The 27,417-nt window shown below is 61.0% G+C and overlaps 5 protein-coding genes across 5 annotated transcripts in view; 1 reads left to right on the top strand and 4 right to left on the bottom strand.

Moving 5' to 3' along the window:
- Window positions 1–716: 716 nt before the first annotated feature.
- ZMYND10 (zinc finger MYND-type containing 10) lies at window positions 717–11,336 on the bottom strand. Its single transcript, XM_062008722.1, has 12 exons — window positions 11,041–11,336; window positions 10,318–10,426; window positions 9,621–9,737; window positions 8,164–8,217; window positions 7,920–8,063; window positions 5,848–5,936; window positions 5,482–5,582; window positions 3,665–3,837; window positions 3,265–3,390; window positions 1,816–1,937; window positions 1,492–1,617; window positions 717–985 (listed from the first exon to the last, which is right to left on the bottom strand). Exons 1-12 carry the CDS (start codon window positions 11,334–11,336, stop codon window positions 901–903), a joined length of 1,542 nt encoding a protein of 513 aa, XP_061864706.1. The 3' UTR covers window positions 717–900.
- Window positions 11,313–14,730, bottom strand: NPRL2 (NPR2 like, GATOR1 complex subunit). The gene is made up of 11 exons (XM_062008723.1): window positions 14,612–14,730; window positions 14,370–14,461; window positions 13,768–13,936; window positions 13,440–13,548; window positions 12,983–13,119; window positions 12,579–12,676; window positions 12,433–12,469; window positions 12,209–12,302; window positions 12,018–12,135; window positions 11,699–11,841; window positions 11,313–11,400 (listed from the first exon to the last, which is right to left on the bottom strand). Exons 1-11 carry the CDS (start codon window positions 14,681–14,683, stop codon window positions 11,333–11,335), a joined length of 1,137 nt encoding a protein of 378 aa, XP_061864707.1. The 5' UTR covers window positions 14,684–14,730; the 3' UTR covers window positions 11,313–11,332.
- A 179-nt stretch (window positions 14,731–14,909) lies between these two features.
- LOC104560813 (transmembrane reductase CYB561D2) lies at window positions 14,910–16,889 on the top strand. The gene is made up of 3 exons (XM_062008431.1): window positions 14,910–15,054; window positions 15,144–15,181; window positions 15,378–16,889. The coding sequence occupies exons 1-3, from the start codon at window positions 14,928–14,930 to the stop codon at window positions 15,879–15,881; spliced, it is 669 nt and encodes a 222-aa protein (XP_061864415.1). The 5' UTR covers window positions 14,910–14,927; the 3' UTR covers window positions 15,882–16,889.
- A 201-nt stretch (window positions 16,890–17,090) lies between these two features.
- TMEM115 (transmembrane protein 115) lies at window positions 17,091–19,889 on the bottom strand. Its single transcript, XM_062008430.1, has 2 exons — window positions 18,869–19,889; window positions 17,091–18,299 (listed from the first exon to the last, which is right to left on the bottom strand). The coding sequence occupies exons 1-2, from the start codon at window positions 19,720–19,722 to the stop codon at window positions 18,101–18,103; spliced, it is 1,053 nt and encodes a 350-aa protein (XP_061864414.1). The 5' UTR covers window positions 19,723–19,889; the 3' UTR covers window positions 17,091–18,100.
- A 1,664-nt stretch (window positions 19,890–21,553) lies between these two features.
- CACNA2D2 (calcium voltage-gated channel auxiliary subunit alpha2delta 2) overlaps window positions 21,554–27,417 on the bottom strand; it is a 222,718-nt gene continuing 216,854 nt past the window's right edge. The window contains exons 24-38 of the mRNA XM_062008214.1: window positions 26,614–26,711; window positions 26,323–26,413; window positions 26,140–26,202; window positions 25,914–26,017; window positions 25,731–25,829; window positions 25,545–25,639; window positions 25,225–25,272; window positions 24,775–24,846; window positions 24,458–24,610; window positions 24,300–24,352; window positions 24,155–24,210; window positions 23,930–24,053; window positions 23,354–23,463; window positions 23,065–23,153; window positions 21,554–22,575 (exon numbers count right to left, since the gene is read on the bottom strand). Of these exons, the coding sequence (XP_061864198.1) occupies window positions 22,447–22,575; window positions 23,065–23,153; window positions 23,354–23,463; window positions 23,930–24,053; window positions 24,155–24,210; window positions 24,300–24,352; window positions 24,458–24,610; window positions 24,775–24,846; window positions 25,225–25,272; window positions 25,545–25,639; window positions 25,731–25,829; window positions 25,914–26,017; window positions 26,140–26,202; window positions 26,323–26,413; window positions 26,614–26,711 (1,384 nt within the window). The 3' untranslated portion in view covers window positions 21,554–22,446. The remainder of the gene's footprint in view (window positions 22,576–23,064; window positions 23,154–23,353; window positions 23,464–23,929; window positions 24,054–24,154; window positions 24,211–24,299; window positions 24,353–24,457; window positions 24,611–24,774; window positions 24,847–25,224; window positions 25,273–25,544; window positions 25,640–25,730; window positions 25,830–25,913; window positions 26,018–26,139; window positions 26,203–26,322; window positions 26,414–26,613; window positions 26,712–27,417) is intronic.

Raw genomic sequence — 27,417 nt, 5'->3', positions numbered from 1 at the left:
GAGGGCAAGAAGCGGCCAGTGCTGCCCCGGAGAGCTTCTGTGCTCGGTCCAGCCACAGCTGCGGCCAAACAGACCAGCGAGTAAACTCCTCACCACGAGCTCGGTCTGCTCAGCTGGGGCTGGGGCCAGACCAACACGATTTCCTGCTGCCGTCGTGGCTCCTGCAGCAGCAGTGCTGGTGCAAAGCCTGTTTTGGGGTGTGTGTAGGTGTCAGGCACCTCATCAGAAGAGATGCACAGCTGTGCTCAGAGCAAGGCTCCAGCCCTTTGGCAGCGGGAGAGGTGAGGATGTAGCCCAAGGCCACAGGTAAACACTGTAGGAAGGTGCTGGTGTGCAGAAGGTCAAGGCCTCGGTGCCCATGCCACATCAACGGAGAGGAGAGGGGTGAGAATCTGCAAGATGGCACACAACGAGCACCAGAAAAACTCATCTGCTTTCTCACAGCTTTGTCACCACATCCTCTGCCTCCCCTGCCACACTTAATGGCAGCCTCAGCCTCATCCCTCCCCTGGCTCACAGATCTTGGGCACAGAGGGCTTGGACCTTCTGGGCACCATAATCATACCAACTCTTTTTTTCTGGTTCTCTGGGCTTTCTGTTGTTGCAGAGGGTACATATGCACACCCCTCATCTCTCTAGGTGCAAATGGAGGGTGGGGAAAGGTTTAGCATCTTCCTCTAGGAGAAAAAAAGCAGGAGTCACTCAGCAGTGGGGTGCACAAGGAGGTTTATTGGAGAAGGTGGGTAGTGGGAAAGGAGAGGCCAAGCCCAAGCAGTGTTGCCTGGGGCTGGGAGGAGGCAGAAGGGGCCGGTGCTGGCTGCTTCAATCTGGTCACTGGGCTAGAGGTGGGGGGAATCTGTGCTGAGCTGAGCTATGGCCAGGTGCCAGTCAGCCCTTTTCTTAGGGGTTATCCCCACTCCCTGGTGTCCCAGCCAGCAGGTTGCAGGCAGGCTTGTGCTTCTGCCAGTGCTGGACCTGGCAGGCCCTGTGGAGGAGAAGGTTGGCTGCAGGGTGCCCACAGCCCCAGCAGGGACACAGTGGGGCCACATCCATCCCTGGGAGTGAAGCAGTGACAGGGACAAGCCCCAGCACTCCCCTCCTTGGGCACTGAGGGAGAGCTGCACAGCCAAGCCTTGTCCCAACAGGGAAGGGATGCAGCCCCCAGTTCCGGGGGCTAAGACAGCTTAACACCAGACCTTGCCAGATGGTTAAGGACTAGAGAAGATTTAATTAACTTCCTCCACCCCAGCTGCCACCTCCCAGCCTGTCACCTGCACCCAAAGAGCTGTGGGTGCTTTCCTTACTCCTGCCCCACCAAGGTGCAGTGGAGGGAGACAGAGGCACCACTGGAAACCCAGCCTGTCGCTGCTCTCGGCGTGGGCACCAGGCTTCCTGCAGCCCTTCCAGGGCAGCCTCCAGAGAGGTCTGTGAGAGCAGGGGGCATGGGGGGACTGCAAGGGGGCACAGCGGGGGCTTGCAGGGCTCCCTTACCGTGTGCAGTACCACTCATTCCGGCAGCGAGAGCACCGCTTGGCCGCCTCTGTGCCACACACCCTGCAGCGGGGCTTGTCGGGAGCCAGAGCCTCCATCATGTCCAAGCTGTAGGTCTGTGCCCACCTGCAGCAGGCACAGAGGGAGTGATGCTGCTCACAGGGAATTGCCACCAAGCAGGGAGCTGTTCCCGATGCACCCTGCCGCCAAAGGCATGTCCCCAGCCAGTACTCCAGACCCCTCTGTTGCTTTGCTGAGCTCTAGCCCCTGCTAATGGGGATCCTGGCTGCACTGGGCAGCCTGATGCAGGTGCCAGGGCCTTACCTGCGTGCTTGGAGCTTCAGCTCCTCCTCAGTGGGGCTGAAGACGTGCTTCACTTGGTGCTTGGCGATGGCCTCCCACTTCCCCATGTGTTTCTTATGGATGTGGTCCCAGATAACGGGAACCTGGTGTGAGAGACAGAAGGGAAGGAGGTGTGCCCGCTGCCCTACCCAAGCTGCTGTGGCAGGGGGGCACTGGGAACTCCCTGGGGTGGTGAGTAGAGGCAGCACACGCTGAGGAGATGGTGCAGGGAGCGAGGGTTTGCTTCTGGGTACACAGAGGGGATGGAGCTGCTCGCTAATGAGGGCTCAGATGAGACAAGGCAGAACGTTCAGGGGCCAGTTGCTGGACCCCGAGGCTCCCGGCGCCCCGCGGGCCGGCAGCAGCCTCAGCCCCGCTCTCTGCAGCCGTTTGCCTGAGCAGCTTTTTCCGCTCGTCACTTCCCCGAAGATGAAAAGCCGGGGGAGGGCTCTGGAAGGGGCGGCCGGCCGGCGCGAAGGGGAGCGCGCCCGCCCGGAGCCGCGCCGGCAGCGCGGGCTGTGCAGAGCACAGTCGCAGCTTCCAACGGCGCTGCCTTCGCCGGCACTGTAAAAATAGCCCGGCCTGGAAGGGGAGGCGGCTGCTCGGGGAGCAGCTGAATGTAAAAAGGCCTTTCCTCAGCTTGGCTCGGCAACAAGGAGTGAGCTCACCGCGCTCTGGGCAGAGCAGGGAGCCCACGCGTGTGGTTCCAGCTGCCCCCCCGCTCTCCCCGTCCGCCCACCGGGCACGGCCCCAGCCCTCTGCGGAGGCGCCGCCAGCCCCGGCACAAAGAGAACTGCCGACAAGGCAGCGGGAACTCTTCTCCAGAGATTACCCCTGCACTGATTAAAACCCCCCAGAACCTCCAACTGTTTGATGACTCGCAGGGCCTAACTCTCAAGCCCCAGATATCATCTGGGACCCGTGTGAGCCCAGCCTCTGTCAGCAGACCTTGGCAGCCCTCTGCACACAGTGTGAGTCCAGCCTCTGTCAGCAGACCTTGGCATCCCTCTGCACACAGTGTGCCAAGCAGCCCCAGGCCAGAGCTGGAAAAAGAGGCTCTTCCCCGAGGAATCAGAATTCAGCAGGAAAACACTGACAAACGTTAAAGGAAGAGTTGTGAAAACAAGCCAGGGTTTGTCTCTGCCCCATACAGCCACAACACCAGGGGCTCAGTGTGATCTGGAGAGCTGTTTATAACCTGGCATTTAGGGCTCTAGATACAACTGCTGGGCCAGTGCAGTAGCAGGACAAGGCTCCCATGTTGTCCACAGATAACTTTGCTGGCAACAAAGGCGTGACTCTGAAATGGGTGCTTGGCTGCTTTACCAGGGCACCAGCTTTCCAGAGCTGAGCTTGGTGGGAGGAAAAGGGGGGTAGGGAGCTACCAGGCTTAAAGCACAGCTGCTGGGGAGGTGAAGAGCCACAGGATACCTGCTCCAGGACGAGATCCTTTTTGGGGGGAGCTGGCTCTGTCACTGCGAGGTGGCTCAGAAATCTCTGCATCTCCACCAGGTTGGGCAGCTGGTCAATGAGGATGTCTGTCAGGAACGCTCGGAGCTGTGGCCACAGAGGGAGAAAAGAGCCAGTGGAGAGAGGTCAAGACAAGGAAGGCAGAGGTGGGGAAGCAGCTTGGCAAGAGCAGGGATTCGTGGGGCATTGGCAGAGTGAGCCACGGGGATCCCATGAGGGGCACTCGCCAACACAAGCATTGCTGCTGCTGGCACGGTGACAGACCCGCTGCCCTCCCACTGCTGGCTCCTGGGAGCCCACAGCGAGGCTGAGGGGAGATGCCCAGTGCTGGCAGCTCCTGCTCTGTGCTGCAGGGCCCTACCTTGAGGAGCTGGCCCTTGTTGAAGCCATCAAAGTGGTACTTGTGGCGGCACTCGGGGCTGAGCAGCAGGTTGAGGAGCGCCAGCCACACCTGCCCATCGAGTCTGCTCATCTTCACCCGCTCCTCGGGGGGCACCACGTGCCACCTGCCATTCTCAAACTTCCTCAGCTCACCTGAGGGACAGGAGAGGAGGGCTTCAGGGACAGACAGTTCAGCCTGAGGGCAGACAGCTCAGAGGTGGGGTGCTGGCCTAGGCCCAGTGCCTCATTTCATGGGGGGCAAGCCCCTCTGCTTCTGCCTGCCTCAGTTTCCCTTTCCTCAGCATGGCAGCCTACTTGGTACTGGGACAGTGTATCAGAGAACACAAAAAGCATAAAGAACATGTATTAAAACAATAGAGCTGTGTCAGGAAGTGGAAGATCCCCAAGATCCCTCTGTACTTGGTCAGGAGTGTTGAGCACTGGTAGATGACAGGGGAGCCCATGCTGCCATGGCTGGAGAGGCATGTTTTGGGGGACCAGCATGGCCAGTACTCACTCCCCCAGAGTTTCTTCTGCCAGTGAATGCCAGAAGTAGCATGAATATGACACAAGTGAGAAAGGAAGCTCCAGGAGCTACTGTGCTGCTCTGGGGGATGGAGAAGGATGTAACCCTGCATCTGCAGCGTCTGGAAATGCCTTTGCACTCTTGCTTCTTTCCAGTCCCTCCCTCAGGGCCCTGGATCAAAGCTCCCTGTGACACTCTGAGCACACAAGCAGAGAGAAGGGATGCATTTCCTGGCCAGAAGAAAGAGGAAAGCTGCTGTATCCAGCTGGGCTCCGCTCTGCAGGGGCAGAGCCACGTGCTTCCCCCACGTGCTTTTCCTCCCCCTGCCCATGCTGTGACCCCCTGCCCCGGTGCAGGGCTGGGGAGGGGAGTGTGGGTTCCCACGCTCCAGGCTATGCCTCACTGCAGCTCAGAGGCAGGCAGGGGGAAGCTGGGGGGCTGCAGGAGGGGAAGCTGATGGGCTGAGCAAGGGGGGGAAGCTGGGCTGATGGTGCAGATGATGGCTGATGGGCACATCTGATCAAAGGTCTTTGGCAAGAGCAAAGCTCAACAACCATCCACTTCAGGGCAATCAGTTTGCAGTCTGAGAGAGCCCATAGAATCACAGAAGGGTAGGAGTTGGAAGGGACCCTCCAGAGCTCATCCAGTCCAGCTCCCTGTTAAAGCAGGTTCCCCTCAATCAGAGGGCACAGGAACACATCCAGGTGGGTTTGGAAAGCTCCTGAGGAGCCTCCACACCCTCCCTGGGCAGTCTGGGCCAGGGCTCCCTCACTTGAACATCAAAGAAGATTTTCCTTACGTGAAACTTGTTGTGTTCTAGCTTACATCCATTATCCCTTGTCCTGTCACTGGACAGGACAGAAAGGTGTCACCTCATCCTCCTGACACCTACCCTTTAGTGCTGATGAGGGGCTCCAGCTCTTAGTGCTGTCCCAGAATGGTGCAGACAAGCTGAGACTGGCACTTTTGTGCCCAGGACAAGGCTCCTCTGAGGAGCAGGTGGGGCTTGCTGACACGCTACACTCCCATCCTGGCCCCAGTCAGCTCAGAAGACACACAGCCCTGGGTGAGGATTGGTTTCTGGGAACCCTGCTGAGTCCCCAGCTGAACCAGCTGTGCTGCAGCTGCTTCTGAGCCTCAGGCAGGGGAGCACTGCTGAGGAGCAAGGGGAGGAGGCTGGAGGGGAAGGTTTTAGCAAGGAAACCAGTCAGTGGATGCAGGTCCCAGCACGCCACCATGGCACCCCAGGTACCACAAGGCACCATCTGTACCTGCTTCCCAGCAGCTCCAGGGGCAATGCTCCACCAGCTGGACAAGGAGGCAGGGCAGGTTGTGGGTGTTCAGCATCCGTGTCAGTGCGCTCAGGGGTAGGCTGAGGATAGCACAGAAAGGGTGAAATGGTGTTTGCAGTCAAACGCCAGAACAGAGACAAATGCTCCCTGAGGCAACTGGGAGAGAAAACAATGATCTGGGCTGCCCAGAGTAGCAAAGAGCAAGGTGGAGAGCTGCTGTGTTTGCCTCCTGGGGCACAGTGCCACTGCCACCACTGCGGCTGCTGATGGGGGTCCAGGCACACACTGTGACCCTGTGGGGAAACTCAGCTCAGCACAGGTTCTCTGCTGCCCCTGGACACCCACCTCTCCACCTGATCGGTGATGAACCGCAGCACAGACAGGGCCTTCAGGGAAATCTCAAACTCCATCGTCTCCGCCTGCTTCTGCAGCTCCTGGGGAGGGACAAGCACAGCCTGGGGATTTCAGGCCCCATTTCCCAGCAGCCACAGGGAGGCAAGCTGTTGGCTGCACATCCAGAACCACAGACTGGGGAGGAAACCAGAGCCCTGCAACACAAGCTCTGCTTCTCATCTCCCAACTGTGCCAGCTTGTTTGCCAGGGCAGACACAGAAGTGTTTACAGCCCCTCATCTCCCTAACTCCTACCAGCAGCAGCACCCTTGCCCAGGAACATCCCCTGAAAGAGGCTAGTCCCAGACTGGTTCTCTTTCCTCTCCTGAGATCATCTTGGGGCCCATGACCTGTGAGGCTGAGGAAGGAGGGAGCTGCACAGTCAGCAGAGGAACCAGAGGAGGAGGGAGAACCTTGGCCCCGGCACAGCTGCAGTCCCACATCCACCCCTCCTGGATCTGCCTCTCCCCTCCAGCTTGCATATAGCTAGCTGAAATATCTGCCTGTGGTTATCCCAGCCCACAGCTCTGCAGCCACCCAGCCTATTCCCAGCCCTGGGCAGCCTGGACACCCTGTTCATCCCCCACGTCCTCAGGTAAACAGCCTGACCATCCTCTGACTCAGCCTCTTTTGAGACCATGGGGATGGCTCCACTGAGAGGTGCCAAGCCTTTCTCCGTGACCCAGGCAGAGCCTCTCTTCAGTCCCAGACACTCAGCAGCTCACATCTTTATGTGCAGAGCACTGACCTCAGCAATTTGTATTTCTCTAAAGTGCTGCTGCAACAGTTCCTTCCAAATTCCTGTGGCAGGAAGCACTGTGCTCCCCGTGCTGGTGCCCCATACACTACCGAAAAAGTCTTATGGGCTCTTCCCCCCACCAAAACTCCCCCAGGGAAGCTGCTTCCTACAGCTCCACCTGGTATCCAGACCTCATCTCTGCTACCTTCAGACAGGGACTCTCTTTTGCTTGTGGGACAGCAGGACAGGTCCTGCGCCAGGGACTACCACCATGCACAGCAGGCTCCACAGCGCAGAACAGGGCAGAAGCAGCTTTTTCATAGGGGGCCATTGTATGTAGAGTCAGGAGGGGCTGGGATGAATCAGAGGAAACCAGGCTCCTTGGGAAATGAGTGATTTTTAGAACCTTATTGGCTAGAAGAGGTCGTTTTTTTTTTAACTTGAGCCATGTCAAAGCACTGACAGAGACACCCCCTTCCCCTCCCCAGCTGGGAAAACATTTCCTGGAAAACATCCCTATTGTGCTCCAGAGCTCTCCACTTCCTTCCCTTTTCTGGAAGAGAAGCACGTGCCTGGGCAACAAGCCAAAGGATGGAGGCAATAGGAGGAGGCACAGCCAAGCTTGCAGGCTATCCCTTTAACCCTGCTTTTCCAGACACTCCTTGTGATGAGTGGAATTAAGGAGAAAACTCAAGTGCTGAGAAGCCCCAGAAGCAAAGGGAGCTCCCATGTGTGTGGCAATACCTGACTAGGAACAGCTCTGGGCTCACTGCTGGCCCAGAGCAGCACAGAAGAGAGGGAACTCTCAGAGAGATGAGAAAGGTTGGGGGGAACAAGTTAGGAGGATTTCTAGTCATACACAGATTTAGGAAAGTATCCTTCTCATGGTTAATCCTGGCTGGCTCCAGCAGCAGTGGTTTCATAAGCTCCAGGAAACATCCCCACACAGCTTTCACGAGCAACAGCAAAGGGCCAAAGCCCTTAGTACTAGATATTTTTGTTGTCAACACTCCAGTATCCCCCAGCTCAGAGGTCAGGCTGAGCCCTGCAGGAAGCTCCAAGCTGGCACTGTGATGAGAAGGGGGCAGAAGCAGCTGTGGGTTGGAGGGAGGTGGGTGCAGCCAGCCTGGCTGAACTGCACCAGCACCAGCCCCTCTGAGTGGGGCAGGAGCTGCCAGGTCTGCAGCCAAGGGGATCTCCATGGGAAGGGCCTCCATGTGACTCTTCAGGCTGCCCACATCCTCCATCACATGTGTCCTCGGTGAGCTACAGGACCTTCTCCTCACCTGCATGGATGAGAGGCTGGCCAGATCCTCAGGACAAAGCTGCACTGTCTGTCTGTTGGTGCTACAAGCTGCAAGCAGGGTCAGTTTTCGGTGGCAATAATCAATTAAATCCAGAATGCTGTCCTCTGCTGACTCACAGATCTCCTTCACAATGACAAGAGTTTCACAGAGGGTCAGCCCCCACAGCCATGGCTTTCCACTCCCAGGGGCTTTAACATTGAAGGAAGTTGAACCTGCCTCTTACCTTGTGAAAAAACACTGTCTCCAGGAGGTTAATGATGGAGGCTTCATGATGCAGCTGCAGGAGGAAAATGAGTGAGGTAACAGTGAAGCAGTCACCAGCACCAAGGACATGGGCAATGAGGCTGGGAAAAGAGCCCTTCTAAGAAGCTGCTTATGTAGTTGTGGCCAAATTCAAGTCCAAGAGCCAAATACAAGTGATGTAAAACAACTCCAGTTCACATTAATATTGATGTAAACACGCCTGCCACACTGTAACACGCTGACAGAGAGCCATGCTTCACAGCAGACAGGGCTCTCACAGGGCCCTACCTCTGCCCTACACTGACAGGACAACTGTAGCCCTCAGGCAAGCTGCAGTCCCTGGCACCTGCCTGTGACAGTGCTCTGCACAGCTGCACTGTCCTCAACCCCCTGAGGGCAGGCAGACTGCCTTGTCCTGAGGCTGGGAAGCACCAGGTAACTGCCTGGAGGCAATGCAGCAGACAAACAGTTGCACAGGGAAGACACTGCATTGCCTCAGCAAGGTGTTATCCTAGACTGAAAATGGGCTAAAACTTCCAGGTTTTAGGCACATTTCCCTTAGGTGAAGGAAAGAGCAGCTCCCCAGATTGTGCCCTCACCAAGGATGGCTCAAGGGACTGCTGCTCTCAGCAACTCTGGGGGAAAAAGCTATGTTTTTCTTAAGCCAGCAGCACATAAGCTCAGAAAGCCCTCAGGTTCAAGGTGCCAAACAGTGTCCAGAGAGGGCAAACACCCCAGGGCTGCTGCTGCCTGGCAGTGAGGGTAGCACTGAATGACTGGGAGCTGCAAGCCAGGAGTAGAGTCACCTCCAGGAGCAGTGTCTGCTGCATCCAGCAGCTCCCACGGGCCCCTGTGTGGGATTAGGTAGAAGCACAGCTCTCCACAGAGCTGAGCTCCGCTGGGAGCAGCTCCCTGTCCTGAAGGGAAGGACATGGGCTTGTCATAGAAACATTTTGGTTGGAAAAAAACCTTTAAGATCACCAATTCCAACCCTTCCCCTCACCCTGCCAAGCCCAGCACTAACCCATGGCACTCAACACCTCAGCTCCACGGCTTTGCAATAGCTCCAGGGCTGGGCACTCCCCAGCTCCCTGGGCAGCCTGGCACAGGGGCTGACAGCCCTCTCAGGGAAAAAGTTCTGCCTCAGCTCCAGTCTAAACCTCCCCTGGTGCAACTTGAGTCCAGTTCCTCCTGCGTTACCATTTATTACTGGGGAGAAGAGACCAACCCCCATCTCACTACAACCTTCTGCCAGGTTAATTAAACAGGTCATGGCTCTGGGAATCCAGGTGCTTCCCACTATGTCACACCATACACCACAGCTGCTCAGCCTGCTCAGGAGCAAAACCCCAGCTCTGAAATCTTCAAGGTGAGACTTACTTTTAAGTGTAGTGGTGGCCACCCAATCTCCAGGTTCCCACTGCCCCCCATACTCACCACCACATAGATGGGGAAGGTGTTTCTTGGCTTGAAGTCCTCCAGCCGGCACAGCACAGGAAAGACCTTGTGCTTCCAGATCTCCACAGAGATCAGCTCCCCAATGAGAACAGGAATCTAGACAGGGAATGGATGAGGGAAGTGAAGCCCTTCAGAGCAGTGCTGCAGTGGGAACCAATTTTGTGGCAGATGTTCAGCCACACAGACTCCAGAGTGGTCCCATGGGGGAGGGCAGCCTTGGGCCACACTGGCTTTTTATTCACCCAGCTCAGAAATCAACAGCTTTTCAGCAACAGACCAGCAGGCAGAGAGAGCTCCTGGGGTTGCAAAGGAAGATGACTGTGAGGAGCTGGGCAGGTGTGGGGCACCACACATCCTGGCCCAGCCCAGCACATCGTGGACCTGAGACACCCCAGGTACAGGGGCACAGATACACAACCACGGGGGCCAGTGCACGAGAGACCAAAACAACCTCCAAAAGAGAAGCCAGAGACTAGCAAGTAGAAATACCACAGCTTAGCCTTTAATCTCTTTTTAAAAAAAGCAAAACTGGGGAAACCCCAGTCAAACATCTTTGCCAGATATACAACAGATTCTTCACCATTTTATTCCATAATTGCACATTGTCCACAAGGCAACCCCAGCTCGAGGCAGAAGGCCTGGTGTGGACATGAGGACTGCACCCTAGGAGGCTCACCTTGGCGTAGGTGACCAGCAGCTCGGTGAGGAGCTGCTCCTGGCCAGTGGAGGCACTCAGGATGGCGTGCATGTTGAGCTTCTCCACGCATTCGTGCTGCCGAAGCCATCTGCAGGGCAGCCAGCGAGGACATCGGTACCAGAGACCTCTGGCCACTGGCTCTGGGGTGCTGCTGTGCTTCTGGAGAGGGTCCCTCATGCAGGGAAATCTGCTCTTGGCACCCCCATCCCCAGGAAAAGGCCTCAAGCCTGCCAGGCACTCCCAAACCTCACACTGTCTCCCTGGGGCAGCAGCTCCACCCCTGGCAGCCCCAACCCCACTGCCCTCTTGCCTGCCCCCAGCAACACCCACCAAGAGATATCCTCACTGAGGACGCTCCAAAACTGAGGGTTCTCTTCTCCATCACCCCTACACACAGACCCTCTGGGGACACCTCACATCTGGGGCCCTTCTTTGTCCTGCTTGCCCCTGGACCCTCGTCTCCCTCCCCATCCTTCCACGAAGGCTCCGAAACTGGGGCCTTCCTCTCTGCTCTAGACCTCCTGGGAACCTCTCGTTATCCCCACCCAAACCCTCTGGAGAGGCCCCGAAACCAGGGCCCCTCCTCTCCCCACACAGCCCGAACGAGGCCGCCCCAAATGCGGAGCTCCCCCTTCACGCTTCCCCCCTGTCCCAAGCCCTCCGGGGACACCCCAGAACCGGGGCTCTCCCGGCTCCCCTCACCCTTGGCCGCCGGTGTCGCGCAGCTCGGTGCCCTGCACGGAGCGCACCAGGGCCTCGGCCTCGGCGGGCAGCAGAGGCGCGGGCCCGGCGGCGGCCATGGCGGCGGCGTCGCTATGGCAACGGCGGGAGGCTCGCGCTGGCGGCACCTCCACCGCCCCCTGGCGGCGGCGCCGCTGCGCACCCGGCTGCTGGCGCCCCCTGGCGGCGCGGAGGAGCGAGGACACAGGCGGGGCACGCGGAGGGGGGCGACACACACACACGGACCCCGGCGGCCCCGCGGCCGCCCCCGCCCTCATTTCCAGCACACGATGATGTTGGGGTCGTTCTCCAGCCGCTCATCCAGCTCCTTGTAACTCATGCCTGCAGGGGGATGGCAGGGGGGCGTCAGTGGGGTGCCCGGCAGCAGCGTCAGGGCGCTGGCTGGGGTACCCCCACTCCTCCCCCTGGCACCACAGGCTCAGCACAGAATCCAGACTGCAGTCCCATCTCCCTGTGGTCTCAAGGTTCAGGAAGGGGCAAAAGATACTCAAAAACCACAGCCATGGGCACACTGGCAGCCCCTCAGCCTCCTGCTGGCCACAAGCTCGGCATGGGGGAGCCTGGCATGGGGGAGCCTGGCATGGGGGAGCCTGGCATGGGGAGGGGCCCAGCTCCTCACCAGTCTTGCAGCAGATCTCATCGTAGCTGTGGCAGCCTGTGTACAGCCGCGCTGGGTGGCTCCGCTCGTCCCGAGCCACCTTCACGGGGTATTTCTGGAGCCGTCTGATGAGACCCTTCATCAAACCGAACTGGATAAGCTTCCTAGGGATGAGGAGGGAAGAGACTGGGACCGCGATGCTGAGGTGTCAAATGCCCCAGCTCCCTCCATTCCCTTCTGTTTCCCCACCCAGAAGTAGGGGTCGGGTCCTCCCTCCTCACTCCCTCCCACTCTCCCTGTCACCCCCACAGGGACCAAGTAGGATGGTGCTGGCTCCAACCTCTCGTCCACCCTCTGGAGCTGCAGCGTGTAGCGGGAGATGAGGTCTCGCACCGTCGTGCCAGGGCTCAGCCCGCAGTACAGCTGGAACACGTCCCTGAGGCTGGCTCGCTTGTGCCCTGTGGGGACAAGGGACCAGTCAGCTGCCCTCTCCTCCTGCTCCACCAGCAGCCCAGCACAGGGTCACTGTACCTTGTTTGGTGACATAGGACAGACACTCTTCTTGCAGACACTTGTCATCCACCAAGTCCTGGACCTTCGGCGTGGTGCAGTAGACGTTGGAGTACTGGTGGGCAAGGGAAAAGCAGCTCTGCTTAGCTGTAGCTCCAAGACACAGCCCAACCCCGCTGTGTCCCCTGCACAGCCATCCCAACGGCCAAAGCCCACTCGTGCTTCCATGCTGTGGCCTGACCCACCTGGAGTATGGAGACAAGTGTGACGACCCCGTAGTACCTGCAGACAGGGAAATCCTGAGTGAGAGGCCTCCTCTGCCAGCACCCTCCCCTCTGTCAGCACCCTTCCCTCTGCCAGCACCCTCCCCTCCGCCCTGCCAGGCACTCACAGCAGGTTCTGCACCGCGATGCGCACCAAGTTCAGCTCCACGTCAGCTTCTGCCGAAATCTTCTGGACGTGCCGAAAGCCATCGATGTAGGGCAGGATCTAGGAGGGGAGGAAGCAAGAGATAAGAGTGGAGAGAGCAGAGAGGCCTGACACACCACCCAGAAGCCCAAGAAACTTCCCTGAGTCTGGGAGCGTGCTGGGATGAGTGAGCTCCATCCCTGGCAGCATTTTATCCCCGTGCTGGGTGAATGGGTTGCTTAGAAGCCAGAGCACAAAGACAAGTGGAACAGCGAACTGTGCTCATTACCATGGTGCTCTCTGGGACAGTCTGACTGCTCTATCCCTCCAGGCAGACTGGAAACAGATTCAGTTCAATGCATACTGGCCCTGGTCAAGCACACAGACCTGCTGCGTGGTGAGATCCCACTGAGAGTTGAAGAAGTCGTCCTTGTCTTGGGTGAAGACAGGGACATCGTATTCCTGCACGATGGGAGGGTCTGGGCGCTGCTCGATCACCTTCAGGTGGATGGTGTTTGACTCATCTGGACAGGGAAAGGGGAGCACTCAGTTCCCACAAAAATCTCTGCTCCCTCAGGATGTCATGACCATCAGCCCCAGGACACCCCCACAGGCATGGAGGAAGGTGTTTGCAACCCATAACCCCATCCCTCTCAGTCCTTTGAGCCACTCAGTGCAAGGCTGGCTCAGATGACCTCCCCAGGTCAAGACTGGCTCAGATGACCTCCAGCTCCAACCATAGACAGACAGGGAGCTGCCAGGAGCAGTGCAGGCAGAGCTGATTTAGGCAGGGGATGGCCCAGCTCACCCTGCCCTCACTACCGTGTTGGTGTAACTGCCATACCTATGGGCAGGGTGCACTTTCCTTTGGCATTCAGCTCCTCCAGCAGGATGGTCATGATGGGAACCAGCTTCTGTTTACTCTCCTCGTTGGAGATGAAGCCACTTTCAAGCTAAAGAGAAGAGAAAATCGAATCAGCTCCTCCCCACAGGACTGCTGGCTACAGCAACCACACATCTCAGATCTCATCCTCCCTCAAACTTCCAGTGATGTGTGGGTAAAATCAACACAATCCCCTACCCAGCAACAGCCGGTGACCCACAACGTGTGCTGGGACAGTGGGGACTCTGTGGGGCCGGTCTGGAGGCAGAGAGCCTCTGCCAGGCCTCACCTCGAGGGTGGTGAGGTAGCCAGCCAGCTTCTTCACGATGGGCTCCAGCGCACAGGCCTTGGCTCGGGCATCGCACACAAAGCCCAGGTTGAAGAGCAGAGCGTTCCGGCTGTACTTCTTGTGCTCGATACACACGGGGCAGCCTATCAGCTTCTTCTCCATAGCTGTCCTGTGGGGAGACAAGTACAAGCTGCACATAAACCTTCAGGGAGGCCCAAGACTCACACAAGGATAGTTCCCGGTCTGCTCTGGTTCTCTGTTTTGCAATAACATTGATGTCTAATGCCCAAATGCTCAGAGTGCAAAACACACTGTCTGAAGAAGGAAGACAAGAGTCAAGCAATGGAGAAGAAAACTGTCTCCTTCCCAAACCAGCACAGTTCAAGACTCATTTGCCTTTCCCGTACTTGAGGCCGACAGAGAACCACACGCAGCACCAGTCTCTCCCAGAAGCAGGTACCCACTCCTGCTGCACGGGTACTTGTGGGCATGGCAATGAACCTGCTGACCCCACGAGCCCCGAGCTGGCAGAGCCGTGCCCAGCCGTGTCGGGGACGGCGGTCACCCCCCGGGCAGCGGACGGGCGCCTCGCCAACACTCACACGGTGATGAGCTTGTTCTGCAGTTCGGGCTTCGTGATGACGTACACCTGGATGGTGTCAAAGAGCTCCCGCGAGATGAAGTCCTCTGGGACCTGCGGCGGCACAGAAGGCTCCGCTGGAGGCTGCCGACCCCGGCCCGGGCCCCGCCACTCTCCGCTGCGGCCGCTCCTGGGCTCTGGGCCCCGGCAGCGGGCTGCTGCCCAGGCTCGGCGCCTCCTTCCCCCTCCCAAGCTGGTACCTACCTGGTAGGTGATCTTAGGCCCCAGCGTGGGGTGGAACTCGCTGAAGAAGACGCACTCGATCCTGCCGCCCATGGCGGCCCGGGCCGGGCGGGCTCCGCTGCGCCAGCGCCGGCGGCGCGGCCCCGCGCGCTCTGACGTCACACGGCGCGCCGGGGGAGGCGGGCTCTCGGCTTGAGTGACAGGCGCCCCGCCACTCAGCGCCGGCGCCGGTCGGGGGCGGGCCCTGGCGCGGACGGACGGCCCGGCTCGACCAATCACGGGCCGCGCCCCGGCCCGGCGACGGCACCCGCGGCGGTTGGCCCCCCCCGCGGCCGCCATGGCCCTGACGGCCGAGACCGAGTCGCGGCTGTACCGCTCGCTGCGCGCTGCCGCCGGCGCCGCCGCGCACCTCGTGGCGCTGGGCTTCCCCGTTGCTGTGGCCGTGCTGGCGCGGCCCGGATCCAGTGAGTGCCGGGGCCGGGGAGGGAGGGAGGGGGGCGGTCCGGCTCTCCGCTCCGCTCCGCTCACCTCCGCGCCCACCCTTCCCTTGCAGGCCTCTTCTCCTGGCACCCGCTGCTCATGGCCCTCGCGGTAAGTCCCGCCCGCCCCGGCTCCCAGCCGCCTCCCCGTGCTGCCCCCCCGGGACACGGGCTCCTAGCCCCGGCTGGCGGGATGAGGCCCCTCCGCGGGCGGCGGGAGGCCGAGCGCCGCCAGACGCGGAGCCGCCGCCGCTCCCGCCTCCGGCCGCTCGCCCCCGGTGCCAATGCCCCTGCCCTCTGTCTCCCAGTTCTCGTTCCTGATGACCGAAGCGCTGCTGGTGTTCTCCCCGGAGACTTCGCCGCTCCGCGCCTTCTCCCGCAAAGTCAAAGTGCGGGTGCACTGGGCCCTGCAGCTGCTCGCCCTCCTCTGTGCCCTCCTGGGGCTGGGCATCGTCACCTACAACAAACACCTGAACGGCAAAGTCCACTTCGTCACCTGGCACGGCCTGACGGGGCTGCTGACCGTGCTGTACACATGCGGGCAGTGTGCCGGGGGAGTGCTGCTGCTCTACCCCAAGCTGATGAAGAACTGGACGCTGGCCAAGCTCAAGCTGTACCACGCGACCTCGGGGCTGGTGGGCTACCTGCTGGGCTGTGCCAGCCTGATGCTGGGCATGTGCTCCCAGTGGTTCACCACCTCGGTGACCGGCGTCTCCTGGTACCTCGCCATGCTGTGTCCTCTTCTCACCAGCCTGGTTATCATGAACCAGGTGAGCAATGCTTACCTGTATCGCAAGCGGAGCCAGCACTGAGGGCCAGGTGCAGTTCCAGCTTTCCCCTGCATCAGCTGGCGAGGCTGGGGCTCCCCCTCACAGCCTCCCTGCTCACACAGGGTCTCCTTGGAACTCGGTTTCTACCTACTTGTCTCTCGTTAGTCCTGGTTTGTCTGTAGTGTCTTGTCTCCAGGCAGCGTCTCCAATGTGCGTGGCAGCGAGCGGGTAGGAGCTGCCCACCTCATGCCTGCCTTGGTGGGGACATTTCCCAGCACAGGTAAAGCTGCTGCTCCCTGTGGCAGCTTGGTGCTCAGTGCTGGGAACGAGAGGGTTCACTCAGGATTCCTGCTTCTTTTCCCTTACCACCCAAGGCTGCTTTGGAGCAGGCAGGACAGGTGCTGTCGTGTTCCTGGTGAGTAGGGCAGGGTGTCACCGCATGCCTGGGGTGCTGCAGCAGGCACTGCACTGCCTCTCCTGCCAGGAAGGCAGCTTGAACAGTAAAAAGCACAGGGCATGGTCATGGCTTCAGTTGTGGAGGAGGGAGGCAGCACCCAAGGCAAAGGCAGTGGGACAGTGGCACATCCTGGGGGCTCTGCTGTCAGCCCTGTCCCACGGCTGTGGAGCTGGGCACCCACTGCCACGCACAAACCCTTCCCACAGGCTGAGGCAGCGAGGCTGCAGCCTGGCAGGAGCTGGGGCTCATTTTACAGAGCAAATTAGAGACTGGCTGCAACGTGGCAGCCTGCAAAGACCTGTTTTGTCCCTCTGAGAGGCATGGGGAAAAGCATGAGTGTGAGGGGAGCAGGGCTCAGCACAGGCCTGGAGCCAGCTTTGAGTCTTTGAGCCAGCCTGCTGAAACTGCCCTCAGGAAGGCAGAAAGGAACCCCCTTGCCTCGCTGGCACAACAGCCCTCCTTCCAGTTTTGGGCCAGGCACTGCAGGTTTGCAGCGGGATCCTCCTCAGCACCTACCCTGCTCCCGGCATGGCTGGAGAGCTGGGACATTCCTCTGTATCCAGAGCTTTTATTCAATAAAGATTTCAGGCAGCTACAGTGCAACAAGCCCTCTTTACTACCTGCGGGAAGGGGCTTTTGGGGTACAGGCAGACATCCTCCCCAGGGAGATTTCGCACCTCCTGCTAGCAAAGGGTCTCTCTAGGAGCCCCTGGGAAGAAACCTACACGAGCCTCCACCCCGGGTTGCTCTGTGCCCATTCTCCCCCTCCTGCGCTCTGCTGCGGGAGACAACTCTTTCAAAGAACTCTTTATTGATACTGAAACTTCTGTGTTTTTCCCAGTTGACAAAACCTTCCTGTGTGGTCCTTTAAAAAAAATAATCACAACACCACTGACCCACATCCCGGGCTGGGGAGTGCCCAGGGGACTGGGGGCTGCGAGGAGGCTGTCACAGGGAGCATCTTCTCCCTCCAGAAAGGAAAAACAAAAAGCCCATCAACACAGAGAGAGGGAAAGAGAAGGGGGAGCCCGTATTCTACCTGCAGGAAAGAAAACCTGCTGCCAGAGGAAGCAGCGAGAGCCCCACTGTAAAAATTAACTCCAGCTTCTAGTGTAGTCTGACAAACGGATTATCCAGGGAGCGGCTGGGGGCAGCAGCTCCTTGCGGGGCTGCCTTCAGGGTGGGGCGGGGCAGAGAGGGGAGAAACCCCCACGTGCAAAGGCCAGAGCTGGAGGGGCTGGGTGACCCGCTCCTGCCTGTCCCCCTGCCTGGCAAACCTCTCACTGGTCACGGCGAGCTCCTGCTGGGGCAGGCTCTCCATGGGAAAGGGATTTGGAAAAGGAACCCACCAACCGTCCCGTTCCCTCAGTTAGGGACACAACTACCTTCAGAAAAGAGGAAACGAGTATTGAGCGCTGTGGCTGAGCCCCGGCGCAGAGGGGAAGCAGAGGCGCTGGTGACTTTGCTCCTGCGTGGGCGAGCGCAGTGGCCTTGGGGTGGGGATCAGCCTCATGTCCCCTCCTGGAGCAGCCCCCACCGCCGGCACCGACGTCCATGGCCTGCCCTGCGCCAGGGGGAGCGGCCCGAGGGACCCCCCGTCCTCGCCGTGGCTGCAGCGGCGTCGTGCTGGGTGCCTGGCGCTGGCCACGAGTGGCAGCGAAGCATCGGAATGAGGTAGCCCCCTGGCTCTGCTGCAGGAGTCCCCGCTGCCCGCCGAGCGTCCCAGCTGCCGGGGGGCATGCGGAGGGGGTCAGCAGCTCTCCGATGGAGGTGGGGCGGGCAAGGGGGACAGCGTGTCGGCCGGTCACAGCTGGGACGGGGCATCCTGGAAGGTGATGAGGCTAGACTCCTGGCTGGTGCCCTTCCCGGCTGCGCCAGGGTCGGGCAGCAGCGGGCTGCTGGCCTTGGCTGCTGCCTCCTCCTCGTCGTCCTCCATGCTGGGCCAGGCCGACTGGTCCTCCACGCGCTTCAGCCGCTCGTTCAGGGCCTTCAGAGCCAGCTGCCTGTGGGACGAGGGCAGACAGGCAGGTTAACCCCAGCACACTCCTGCTCCCAGCTTGCAGAGTTTCTGTGCCACGTGGTGTGCCCAGAGGCTGCCAGACAGCACACAGGCACCTCCGGGCCAGGGGAAGAAAGGTGGAAAAGTGGGCAGGGGAAAGTGGAGTGCCAGTGCCTTGTCCAAATCCCCTCTGCTAGGAGGAGAGAAGGCCAAGGCTGGGCGTCTGAGAAGGCTGGGGCTGACTCACTGCCTTCCCCTGCACTGGGATGAGCGGGTGCAGGGCTGCTCCCTCTCCAGGCAGCTGCCCTCCTGCAGGGACCTCAAACCCTACTTTCCCCTTCCCCAAGATCTCCCCACTCCCACCTCTTCTCCTCCGCCACCACTCCGAGTTTGGAAGAGCAAGACAAAGGCCCCCTGAAATGCTCCCCACCACTTCAGTGACAGGAGGGCAGCCCCTAACAGACTCCCTGGAGAACCTGACCACACCCCACTCCTCCTATTTGGGTTTTAAACCCGACCCTTGCTGCCCATAAACACGACCCCCCTTTGCCTCAGAAGCAGGGCAGGTGGTACCTTCTCCTCTCGGCGTCCTGGGGGTCCGTCCCTGGCAGGCTGATGGTGATGGATGACGGGGCGCCCACATCGTAGCGTTTGACTGTCTTACGGCAGACCTTCACCTTCACCAGGATGCTGTGCACCAGGTTGGCCACCAGCCCCACCACGGGCTGCAGGATCTCGGGGAAGAAAGTGGCGAAGGCGAAATGGTCAGACATGTCTCCACGGCCTCTACTGTGCCGCTGGTAGAAACGGAGATAGACCCAGCTGGAGAGGAGCCCGAAGCCGTACGAGGCCAGTACATTGCTCTCGACGAGGGTGGCGAGCCGCAGCACGGCCAGAAGAAGGAGCAGGAGCATGGGAACAGCCTTCATTCGGACTTGGGGCACCTTCAGAACGGTGCTGTCCCCCATCGTCTGCTTGAGGGCCACCAAGACCCCCCCGAGGAAGCCCAGCCCGCCGTGGATGCGGACGGCGAACAGGTAGGCGAGGTGGAAGGAGGCCACGTAAGTGAGGAAGTACGCAAAGGCCCCCAGGAGCCCCACCGAGACGTTCACCACCGCGAAGAACACCAGGAGCTCCAGGGCACCCCAGAGGGGCTCCAGCAGCCGGCCGGCCGCTCCCAGCGTGGCCAGGCTGGCCGCCAGCCCCCAGGCCCGCTGCTCCACCAGCCCGTGCGTCAGCAGCGTCCACACCCAGAAGTTGGGGGGCAGGAGGTAGCCGGGGGTCACCCCCAGCCCGTAGGCCGTGTCCAGGCCGAAGGAGAGCAGGTAGAGGAGGAGGACGGCGGCGCTCAGCGACTTCACCACCACGCTGGTGCCGGCCAGCGCCGCCAGGAAGTGCTGCCGGGCCACGGGCAGGTACCGCCGCATCTTCGGCCCCCGCCGGCGGGACGGGGCTGCCCCGCGGGGCCCACAGCGCCCGGCCTCCGCCCGCCGGGGCCGCCTGCCCTGCACCGAGCCCCGCTCCGCCCCGCACCGGGCCCAGGCCGCCGCCGCCACAGGCCCCACAGCTGGGCCAGGCCGGGCGCGGACAAACAGCGGCTCTGCGCGTGCGCGGCGCCGCGAGGGAGGGGGCGGGGCCGGCGCGGCGGGGCGGGGCACGCTGGGACGTGTAGTCCGCGGTCACGTGGGCAGCGGGGGAACTGCGGGTGGGGGGGCACGGACACGGCGGGTCACAGGGGACACAGCAGTGGGGCAGTGAGGGGAACAGGCTCGGTGGGGGGTACATGGAAGGAAAGGGGGGGCATGGGGAGAGGCACAGGGGAGCACAGTGATGGGGGAATGAGGGTCCCCCAGTCGGTCTGGGTTGGGGGGATACAGACATGGGTGGGCCAGGCATGGGGGCACTTGGGGGTATGAACCCCACAGGACAAGGGGGGATGGATGTGGGGACACAGAGATGAGAGGACACGGGCGTGGAGTGGGGAGGTGGCACGGGGGACAAGGGGATGTGGGGATATGGGGAAGGGGGGGACACAGTTCTGAGGGGATACAAGGGGATGCGAGAGCCCACAGGGGCTGCATGGCAGGAGGCACTGAACCCCTGCTGCCCCACTGCCTCTTGTGCAGTGTGTGGGTGTCTGGATGCAAGAGCTCTGCTTACACCCCTGCCTGCACCCCTTCCTGCACCCATTCCCCTATCCCTGCCTGCACTCTTGCCTGCATTCCTGCTCACCCCCCTGCCCGTACTCCTGCCCGCGGGCAGCCCATGCCTGTGCCGGTGAGGTGAAGGCAGTGCGGGGGTGGCAGGATTGCCCTGCCGCCTTGCCCGTGCCCACGCCCCCCGGCCCTGCCCCTGTACCCGGGCAATGACGCAGCCACCGCCTGTGAAGTGAAAATATGAACATTATTTAATAACTGAGTCTCTGTAATAAACCATTTGAAAATATTTTACAAGGAGTCACACGCACGATATCTTACAAATTGTTTGTTGGATTTTGGAAGTTTTCCAACTGTTCTGTACAAAAAAAAAAGTTAAAAGTAATAAATCCAAACCCAAAGAAATGAAAAATAAATTAAGAGGAAAATCAATTAAAAACCCAACGCCTTTGAATGAGCAGAGAGAAGCTGTCAGGTGGAGACAGGGCAGGACGCGACCCCGGCAGGACAGGGGGGGTCGGGGCCACGCCACTCCTTCCTCTCATTGGTTTTTAACTTAAAATAGACTATATATGTATATATTTATAGGTATGTATAGTGGTGGTTTTCTGGCAGAGCACCTAACTAGACTACAGAAGTACACACACTCCCGGTAACACAGAGCCATCTGTTCAAACACGGTTCCCAGAGACAGTAACCAAACACACACTGAAAAAGCTACAAGCAGAATGACCATTAATTAACCCCAGCACTAATTAGCGCCTGGTGCCCTCCCCAGCCCCCCTGAGGTGGCCGTGACGAGGGGGCTCCTCCAGAACTCCCCGATGGGGTGGCTCTGAGCGGGGTCTCCTGGGGTGGGTGAGGGTCTCTGGGGCTGCCCACCCTGGCAAGGGCCCCTGGCACTGCCGGGAGCAGCGGGGGGCATGGGTGGTAGGTACAGCCCCCCCTGCACCGCAGCACCCCGGGGTGTTACTGCCAGGCAAACTGCACCCTGTGCTGAGCCCCCTCACCCCGCAGCACCTCTCCTGCCTGGGGTGCCGGGGTGCAGTGGGGTGCCGGGGCTGAGCAGCCCCCTCTGCCCCCAGCATTTTGTCTGGGGGGTGGCAACTCCCCAGCCCCAGCACCCCGTGGCCCCCGCTGCAGGGGCTCCTCCTGCCACCCCCCGCCGCGGCTGCCGGCAGCCCCCACGCCGCTGCCCACGAGCGACGGGCCCGTGTGGCACATCCCACTCGGGGCACGGCCCCGTGGCCGGCGCGGTGTCTTTGGCAGGGCTGCCGGGGCCGGGGCAGGGGGGTGCCGGGCAGGGCTGGGGCGGGCAGGATTTCACAGTGATCTGCAGAACGGAAAAGAAACGAAATCATTTTTTACCCCCTCTCCTCTCTCCTTTTCACCCCAGTTCCACCCGAGCGGGGCCCCCCCGGCCCCGAGGACGCTGCAGCCGCGTCTGCCCCGCACGCCCGGGCGCCGGTACCCGCTGGAACAAACAATACTGACCCGCACAGTCAAGTCCTTGTTTTTCTTTTTCTTTTTCTTTTTCTTTGTTTTTTTTTTCCTTAATCATTTCCCCTCCCCCACCTCTTTTTTTTTTTTGTTCTTTTTGTTTGTTTGTTCTTTTTTTCCCGTGTGTCCTCGTTGCTGACCACAAACACCGCCGGTCTCCAGGCGAAAAAGGTCGGAAACTCGATGTAGAAAGATCTGCTTTAAAATCTTCAGGCTAAAAAAATAGGCGAAGTGGATGAGGGGCGGGGAAGTCGCGGCTGAAGGGCACCGACACCAGTCCGAGCAGCCCAGAGCGCCGGGCAGCGGCTCGGCTCCGGCGCTGCCGGGGAGCCCCTGCCCGCACCCCGGCTCTTCTTTGGCTGCGGCCGGCGGGGAGGCACCGCGGGGGTCCCCGAGGCGGCGGAGGGGACGTCGCTCCTGCTCCACCGGGCCGGGGATGGGAATGGAGATGGAGCTTGAAAGAAAAGAGAGCTGGCGGGGGCGGCCGGGATGGGGCTAAAGGCAGGCGGCCGGGGACAGCGGGTGCCGGCTGGCGCTGGAGTAGAGGAGCAGCAGCTGCAGCGAGAGCAGGACCCCCAGGGAGGGGGCGAAGGAAGCCCCTCGGCCGCAGTCTGAGGTATCTTCCTGAGGGGGCAAAGGGAGAGGGGCTGTGAGGCACTTCCCGCCGTGTGTCCGCTCCCCAGTGGCACCCGACACCTTGGCAGGGGCACTCCCATGGCTCAGCTCCCCTATGCTGCTCCCCCTGGCACCCCCATGGCTCCCCATCCCCCAGGAGGGCACCCATAGCATCACTCTACTTGGAACCCTCATGGCTCATCCCCTCCCAGGGGCAGCCCAAGCATCCCAGTGCTCCCCAAGATTCCCCCACGGCTCCAACCCCCCATCAGAGGGATCTCCCCACAGCGCTGCTTCCCCAGGGCTCCTCCATGGCTCCACTTTCCCCCTCATGGGGGAACTGACTGCCCCAGTTTCCCACAGGGGAGCACCCCACAGCTCTGCTCGCCTGGGGACACCCCCTGGCTCTGCTTCCCCCCACCACGGGGCATCCACTGCCCCAATCCCTCCCTCGGCCCCACCACCCCTGAGGCTCTGTGCCCCTCACACCCCACGTACTGTTGCATTGTAGTCGAAGCAGATGTGGGGGCCTTTCCGGTAGCGAGGCCTGTCTACCAGCTCACACTGGTTGGGGTCCCTCGGGGGGGCTTCACAGGTCAAGGAAACTACCAGGGACAGGGTGGTGGGGGCCCGAGGAGCATCCCATGGCCACCCTCAGCCCTTTTAGCCATGGGCTGGCTCCCTCCAGCCCCACTGGACCCCACAGGTCTCACCCTCCCTGCCCTGCAGACTCCGTCTATCCCCCAGCTCTCTGCCACCACATCCTGGGGGGAACACCAAAGGATACCTCTTACCTCTGCCTGCAGCAGCTTGACGGACTCACACTGGCTACAGAGGGGCTTGTCGGCCACCACAAAGAGCAGGTTGGTGTTGGCCAACCTCTGTGCGTGGAAGAGCCTGGAGGCGTGATGGCAGCAGGGACCCCAGTTACCCTGTGCCCCATTCTACCCCCTGACCCCTGATGCCAGCCCCACTGGTGGGAGGTTCCAGAGAGGTTGAGTGTGGAGTGTCCCTATCTTTATTCCTACCCCCATCCCAACCCTCATTCCCAACACCATCCCTATTCCTACCTCCACTTCTGTTCCCCCGCTGAGAGGCTGCCCAGGGAACTGTCACTGAGGGGCTTGCAGGGCTCCATCCCACCTCAAGGAGCCCTGGGGAGGTGACCACCACCCCACAGTCCATGGGGATGTTACCATTGCTCTCTATTCCCGCTATCCGGGAACCAGAATCCCCCTGAGTGCAACATCTGCCGTCACCACCTCCCATGGTGTTGCCTGCATGGGGTTCTTGGCAAAGGCAGCCTTGGGGGGAAGGTGTCTCCAACTCCGCCGCGGCAGTGGGACGGTGGGGACGGACCCACCTGGAGCAGTTGCCGCAGTCGATGATGGCGTTGTAGGTGGCGTTGACGGTGCTGAAGTAGTACTGCGTCTGCTTCATGATGCAGCTCGTCTCCCTGGCCTCCATGCTGTCCCCCGCCACCTCCTCTGCACCGGCACAGCGCCGTGGGCCACAGGCCACAGACCCCTCCTCACACCCCCACCACATCCCCTGCCCGCCCCCAGCCCGGGGCTCCCCGGGCACTCACCCGTCTGGAACCAGCTGCTGTAGGTGAGGCCGTACAGGAACTGCTGGAAGAGGGACCTGGGAAGGAGAGCGTGGCCACATCGGATCTCAGAGCCCTGGGGATGTGCCGGTGTCACCCCCCAGGGAAGGGATGCCATAGGGCTCACCAGGCTGCGGCCGAGGTCCACCAGGCGAGGTTCAGCAGATCGGCCACGGTGGGCTGCGGGCACAGCAGGGTGGTGAGCTGGGGGGTCCCTGTGCAGGGTGCTGAGTCCCTGGGCTCCCAGACCACCTGGAGGCCACCCGTCCTCATCCCAGCACTCACCACGAAGACGCCGCGGGGCGCAGCACCCGTGTTGCTCTGAGCCTCGGGGGCACAGACGGACTGGAAGTCGTAGGACTCCTTGCGAGCGTAGAAGGAGTTGTTGTAGAGGGCAGACATCAAGTTGGCGTCCACCTCGCTGAAGAACTTGCCCACCTGGGATGGGGACACTGAGTCTGCACCCCCACCTCACCTCGCTGTGGGTCTGCCCCAGCGAGGGCTCGAGTGGGGCTGTGTCACACCACAAGCTCAAAGGTCTCAGCTCTCCGCTGGCGTCCCACGGCCAGGAGAGCACGGCCAGGAGAGCTGGTACCACTCACCTGGTACCAATGGTCCTCCTGGTTGGAGAGCACAAGAAAGCCCCCATCATCAATAAGGACGCAGATGAGGTCCTGGAGAAGAAGGGCAATGTCACCCACCCACTGGTCATCTCCAGGGCAAGGCAGGGCAGATAGGGCAGGGGGGTGACAGGCAGTGGGGCACGGGGGGCTAGCATGGTGTCCCCAAGTTGAGAGGCTGCTCTGGAGCATCTTTGTGCTGGGAGCACCTGTGCTGGTTGCAGGGAGTGGAAACCACCACCCACCGTGGGGGGTTCAACAGTCCCCTCGTGGGGTAGGTCCACAGTCCAGGGGGCAACCCCTGGGGCTTCGTCCCTGCAAGTGGCTGAGCTCTGGGAGTGGCAAGGGGTCAGGGTGGGTGGGCAGAGGATGGGAAGCCCTCCCAGCCATCCCCTCTCCCCCTGCCTGCTGTCCCCCGCTGCCCCCACCCACCTTGTTGTTGGCCTCACAGTCCATCTCGCAGCTGGTTGAGGGGTCACACTGTCAACCGAAAGCAGGGCAGAGGGACAGCTCAGCTGGTCTGTCCTTTCCCCCAGAGCTGTCCTCCTGCCCAGGAGGGAAATTGTGGGCTAGTGTCCCTGGGGGGTGGGAAAGGTGCCCCAAACAGGGTAACAGGCAGTGCTGTGCAGTGGTACAAACAGGGCCAAAGGCAACATGTCCCAGCAGTGCTCCCCAGCCACATCCCCAGCAAGCAGAGCTCCCTCTGTCCCTGTCCCCATCCCCATGGCCGTGGGGAGCCCAAGGGGACATACCCGGCGGGCGCCTAGCTGGTCGCGGTCAGTCCGGTTGCTCGCCAGCACTTTGAACTTCTCAGCCCAGGCCTCCAGGTCCAGCTTCACCCCCACCACTGAGGCAATGGGGAGATGGGGTGAGCCCCGGTGCAGAAGGGACCACAGGGACCTCCCAGCCTGGTGGCAGGGCCCCCAGCCCCTGTTTACCTGCTGGCTTCAGCGTCTTGCCCCCGATGCTGAGCTCCACGGCAGTGCTCACCAGGATCCCGATGGTGTTGTTCTCCAGGTCCAGACCCCGGTAGGCATCTGTGGAGAGCAAGGGTAGCATCAAGGGACATGAAGAGCCTGTGGCATCCTCTGCCACCCCCAAAACCCTGAGCTGGTACCCACCATCCCGGTAGGGTGGCTTGAAGATGTAGCCCTTGTTGTCCAGGCTCCGCCGGTAGAAGCTGGCGTTGAAGGGCTCTGGTTCCTCTTCCCAGTCATCTGCAGCCCTAGGGGGAGCAGCCACAGCCACAAGTGTCACTTGGCTCTGACCCCACTGGAGATGGCCCCACGGGAGTAGAAGTGTCACAGTGTGGGGCTGGGCATGCATCCCCATGCCCTGGGCACTCACTTGTTAGGGAAGACTCGGGTGATGCCCCCGTCGGTGGCCGCAAAGACAGCCAAGAGGCTGTACCTGCAAGGAGAGGGGTGGGCACACCGGGCATCAGTGGGGTTTGGCTCTGTCCCTGTCCCCATAGCCCATCCCAACCCCTAGCCAGCACTGTCTGTTCGAGGCCACCTTGCCTCCACCTACGTGTTGAGGTCCTGGTCCTTCCAGACCCGCTCCACCAGCTGCTGTGTGATGCCCGTGTCCAGGATCAGGTTGTGTAGGAGGAAATTATCACCTTGGGAAGAAGATGGAGAAGAGGAGGAGATGAGGGCTGGTCCTGTGGGGACCACTTGTGCCCCCCTGCCCTGCCCCAGCACCCACTCTGTCACAGCTCCTGGAACCCCAATCCCAGCATGGTTCCTTTCCCCATATCCCTGTCCCCTCCCCACCCTCCCTCCAGCTCCTTCTCCCCACCAGCCATCCCCAGCTACTCACACTGCTTGGAGTCTGGGGTCACCTTTTCCATGAGGGCAATAAAGTTTTCCAGGAACTCGGTGTTGTTATCCGACAAGTCGAGGTCTTTGCAATACTCTCTGGGGTTTGGGGGACAAGGTTTGTCGTTCGCGAGGATGGAAAAGGCAAGGTCAGTTCTCCCCCGGAGCTGGTGGGACGGGCGCTGGCCACGCTGCCAGCACCCCGGCTCTCGGGGGGCATGACATGAGTGTCACCCCACAGGGGAAGCCAGCTGTGGGCATCTCTGTGGGCTCTGCACCTCTGCCTGGCACCCACTGCTGCCCGCAGTGCCGCCGGCTCGGCTGTCACGCCGGCCACCAGGCCCGCCACTGCCACGGGCACCAAGGTGCCGTCACCTCTGCCAGGGCCGGGCTTGATGGATCCCAGTTTGCCTACAGTGGTACAACCCTGAGCCTGTCTCTCCCCATACTGGTGGGGTTACTGGTGGTACTGGGTGGCTCTGCCTCCGTACTTACCTGCGGGGCCTGGCGGGTGCCGTTGTGCCCCCTGCCCTGTCCCTGTGGCTCCCCGGGGAGTGGGGGCTCTGCTGCAGGTGCCAGCAGGGCTTTGCCTCGGGAGCCCCACGGCTGCGCTGGCGGCACATTGCAGGTGCTTGGCAGCCACATCTGTACCCTTTCACGGAGTCAGGTGCCAGGGGAGGCCCCGCTGGCAGGGACGGGTGATTGCCCATGGGCATCGCTGGCCCCAGCTGACCCACTCAGGCCGCCGCCATGGGTCAGTGGCCAGTGTGGATGGCCCAGACCCTCCTGGGACTGGCACTGCAGA

Source organism: Colius striatus, chromosome 15, assembly GCF_028858725.1.
Source record: "Colius striatus isolate bColStr4 chromosome 15, bColStr4.1.hap1, whole genome shotgun sequence".
In the NCBI taxonomy this organism is placed as follows: Eukaryota; Metazoa; Chordata; class Aves; order Coliiformes; family Coliidae; genus Colius; species Colius striatus.
The sequence above is the reverse complement of the archived record's forward strand: the minus strand, read 5'-3'. Positions and strand labels throughout refer to the sequence as shown.

Bases quoted from the DNA above. Each gene is read 5' to 3' on its own strand.
- NPRL2 (XM_062008723.1), bottom strand. From the start codon at position 14,683: ATGGGCGGCAGGATCGAGTGCGTCTTCTTCAGCGAGTTCCACCCCACG. The intron at 13,120-13,439 runs GTATGGCAGTTA...TTCCCTGTCCAG, and splicing joins AAAGTGCACCCTGCCCATAG to ATGAGTCAAACACCATCCAC. The intron at 11,842-12,017 runs GTTGGAGCCAGC...CCTCATCCCTAG, and splicing joins CTCCAGAGGGTGGACGAGAG to GAAGCTTATCCAGTTCGGTT.
- TMEM115 (XM_062008430.1), bottom strand. From the start codon at position 19,722: ATGCGGCGGTACCTGCCCGTGGCCCGGCAGCACTTCCTGGCGGCGCTG. The intron at 18,300-18,868 runs GTACCACCTGCC...CTCGTCCCACAG, and splicing joins CAGGACGCCGAGAGGAGAAG to GCAGCTGGCTCTGAAGGCCC.
- ZMYND10 (XM_062008722.1), bottom strand. From the start codon at position 11,336: ATGAGGGCGGGGGCGGCCGCGGGGCCGCCGGGGTCCGTGTGTGTGTGT. The intron at 9,738-10,317 runs GTGAGCCTCCTA...TTCCCTGTCTAG, and splicing joins TGCTGGTCACCTACGCCAAG to ATTCCTGTTCTCATTGGGGA. The intron at 5,937-7,919 runs GTGAGGAGAAGG...GTCCCTCCCCAG, and splicing joins CCAGCCTCTCATCCATGCAG to GAGCTGCAGAAGCAGGCGGA.
- LOC104560813 (XM_062008431.1), top strand. From the start codon at position 14,928: ATGGCCCTGACGGCCGAGACCGAGTCGCGGCTGTACCGCTCGCTGCGC. The intron at 15,055-15,143 runs GTGAGTGCCGGG...CTTCCCTTGCAG, and splicing joins GCTGGCGCGGCCCGGATCCA to GCCTCTTCTCCTGGCACCCG. The intron at 15,182-15,377 runs GTAAGTCCCGCC...TCTGTCTCCCAG, and splicing joins CGCTGCTCATGGCCCTCGCG to TTCTCGTTCCTGATGACCGA.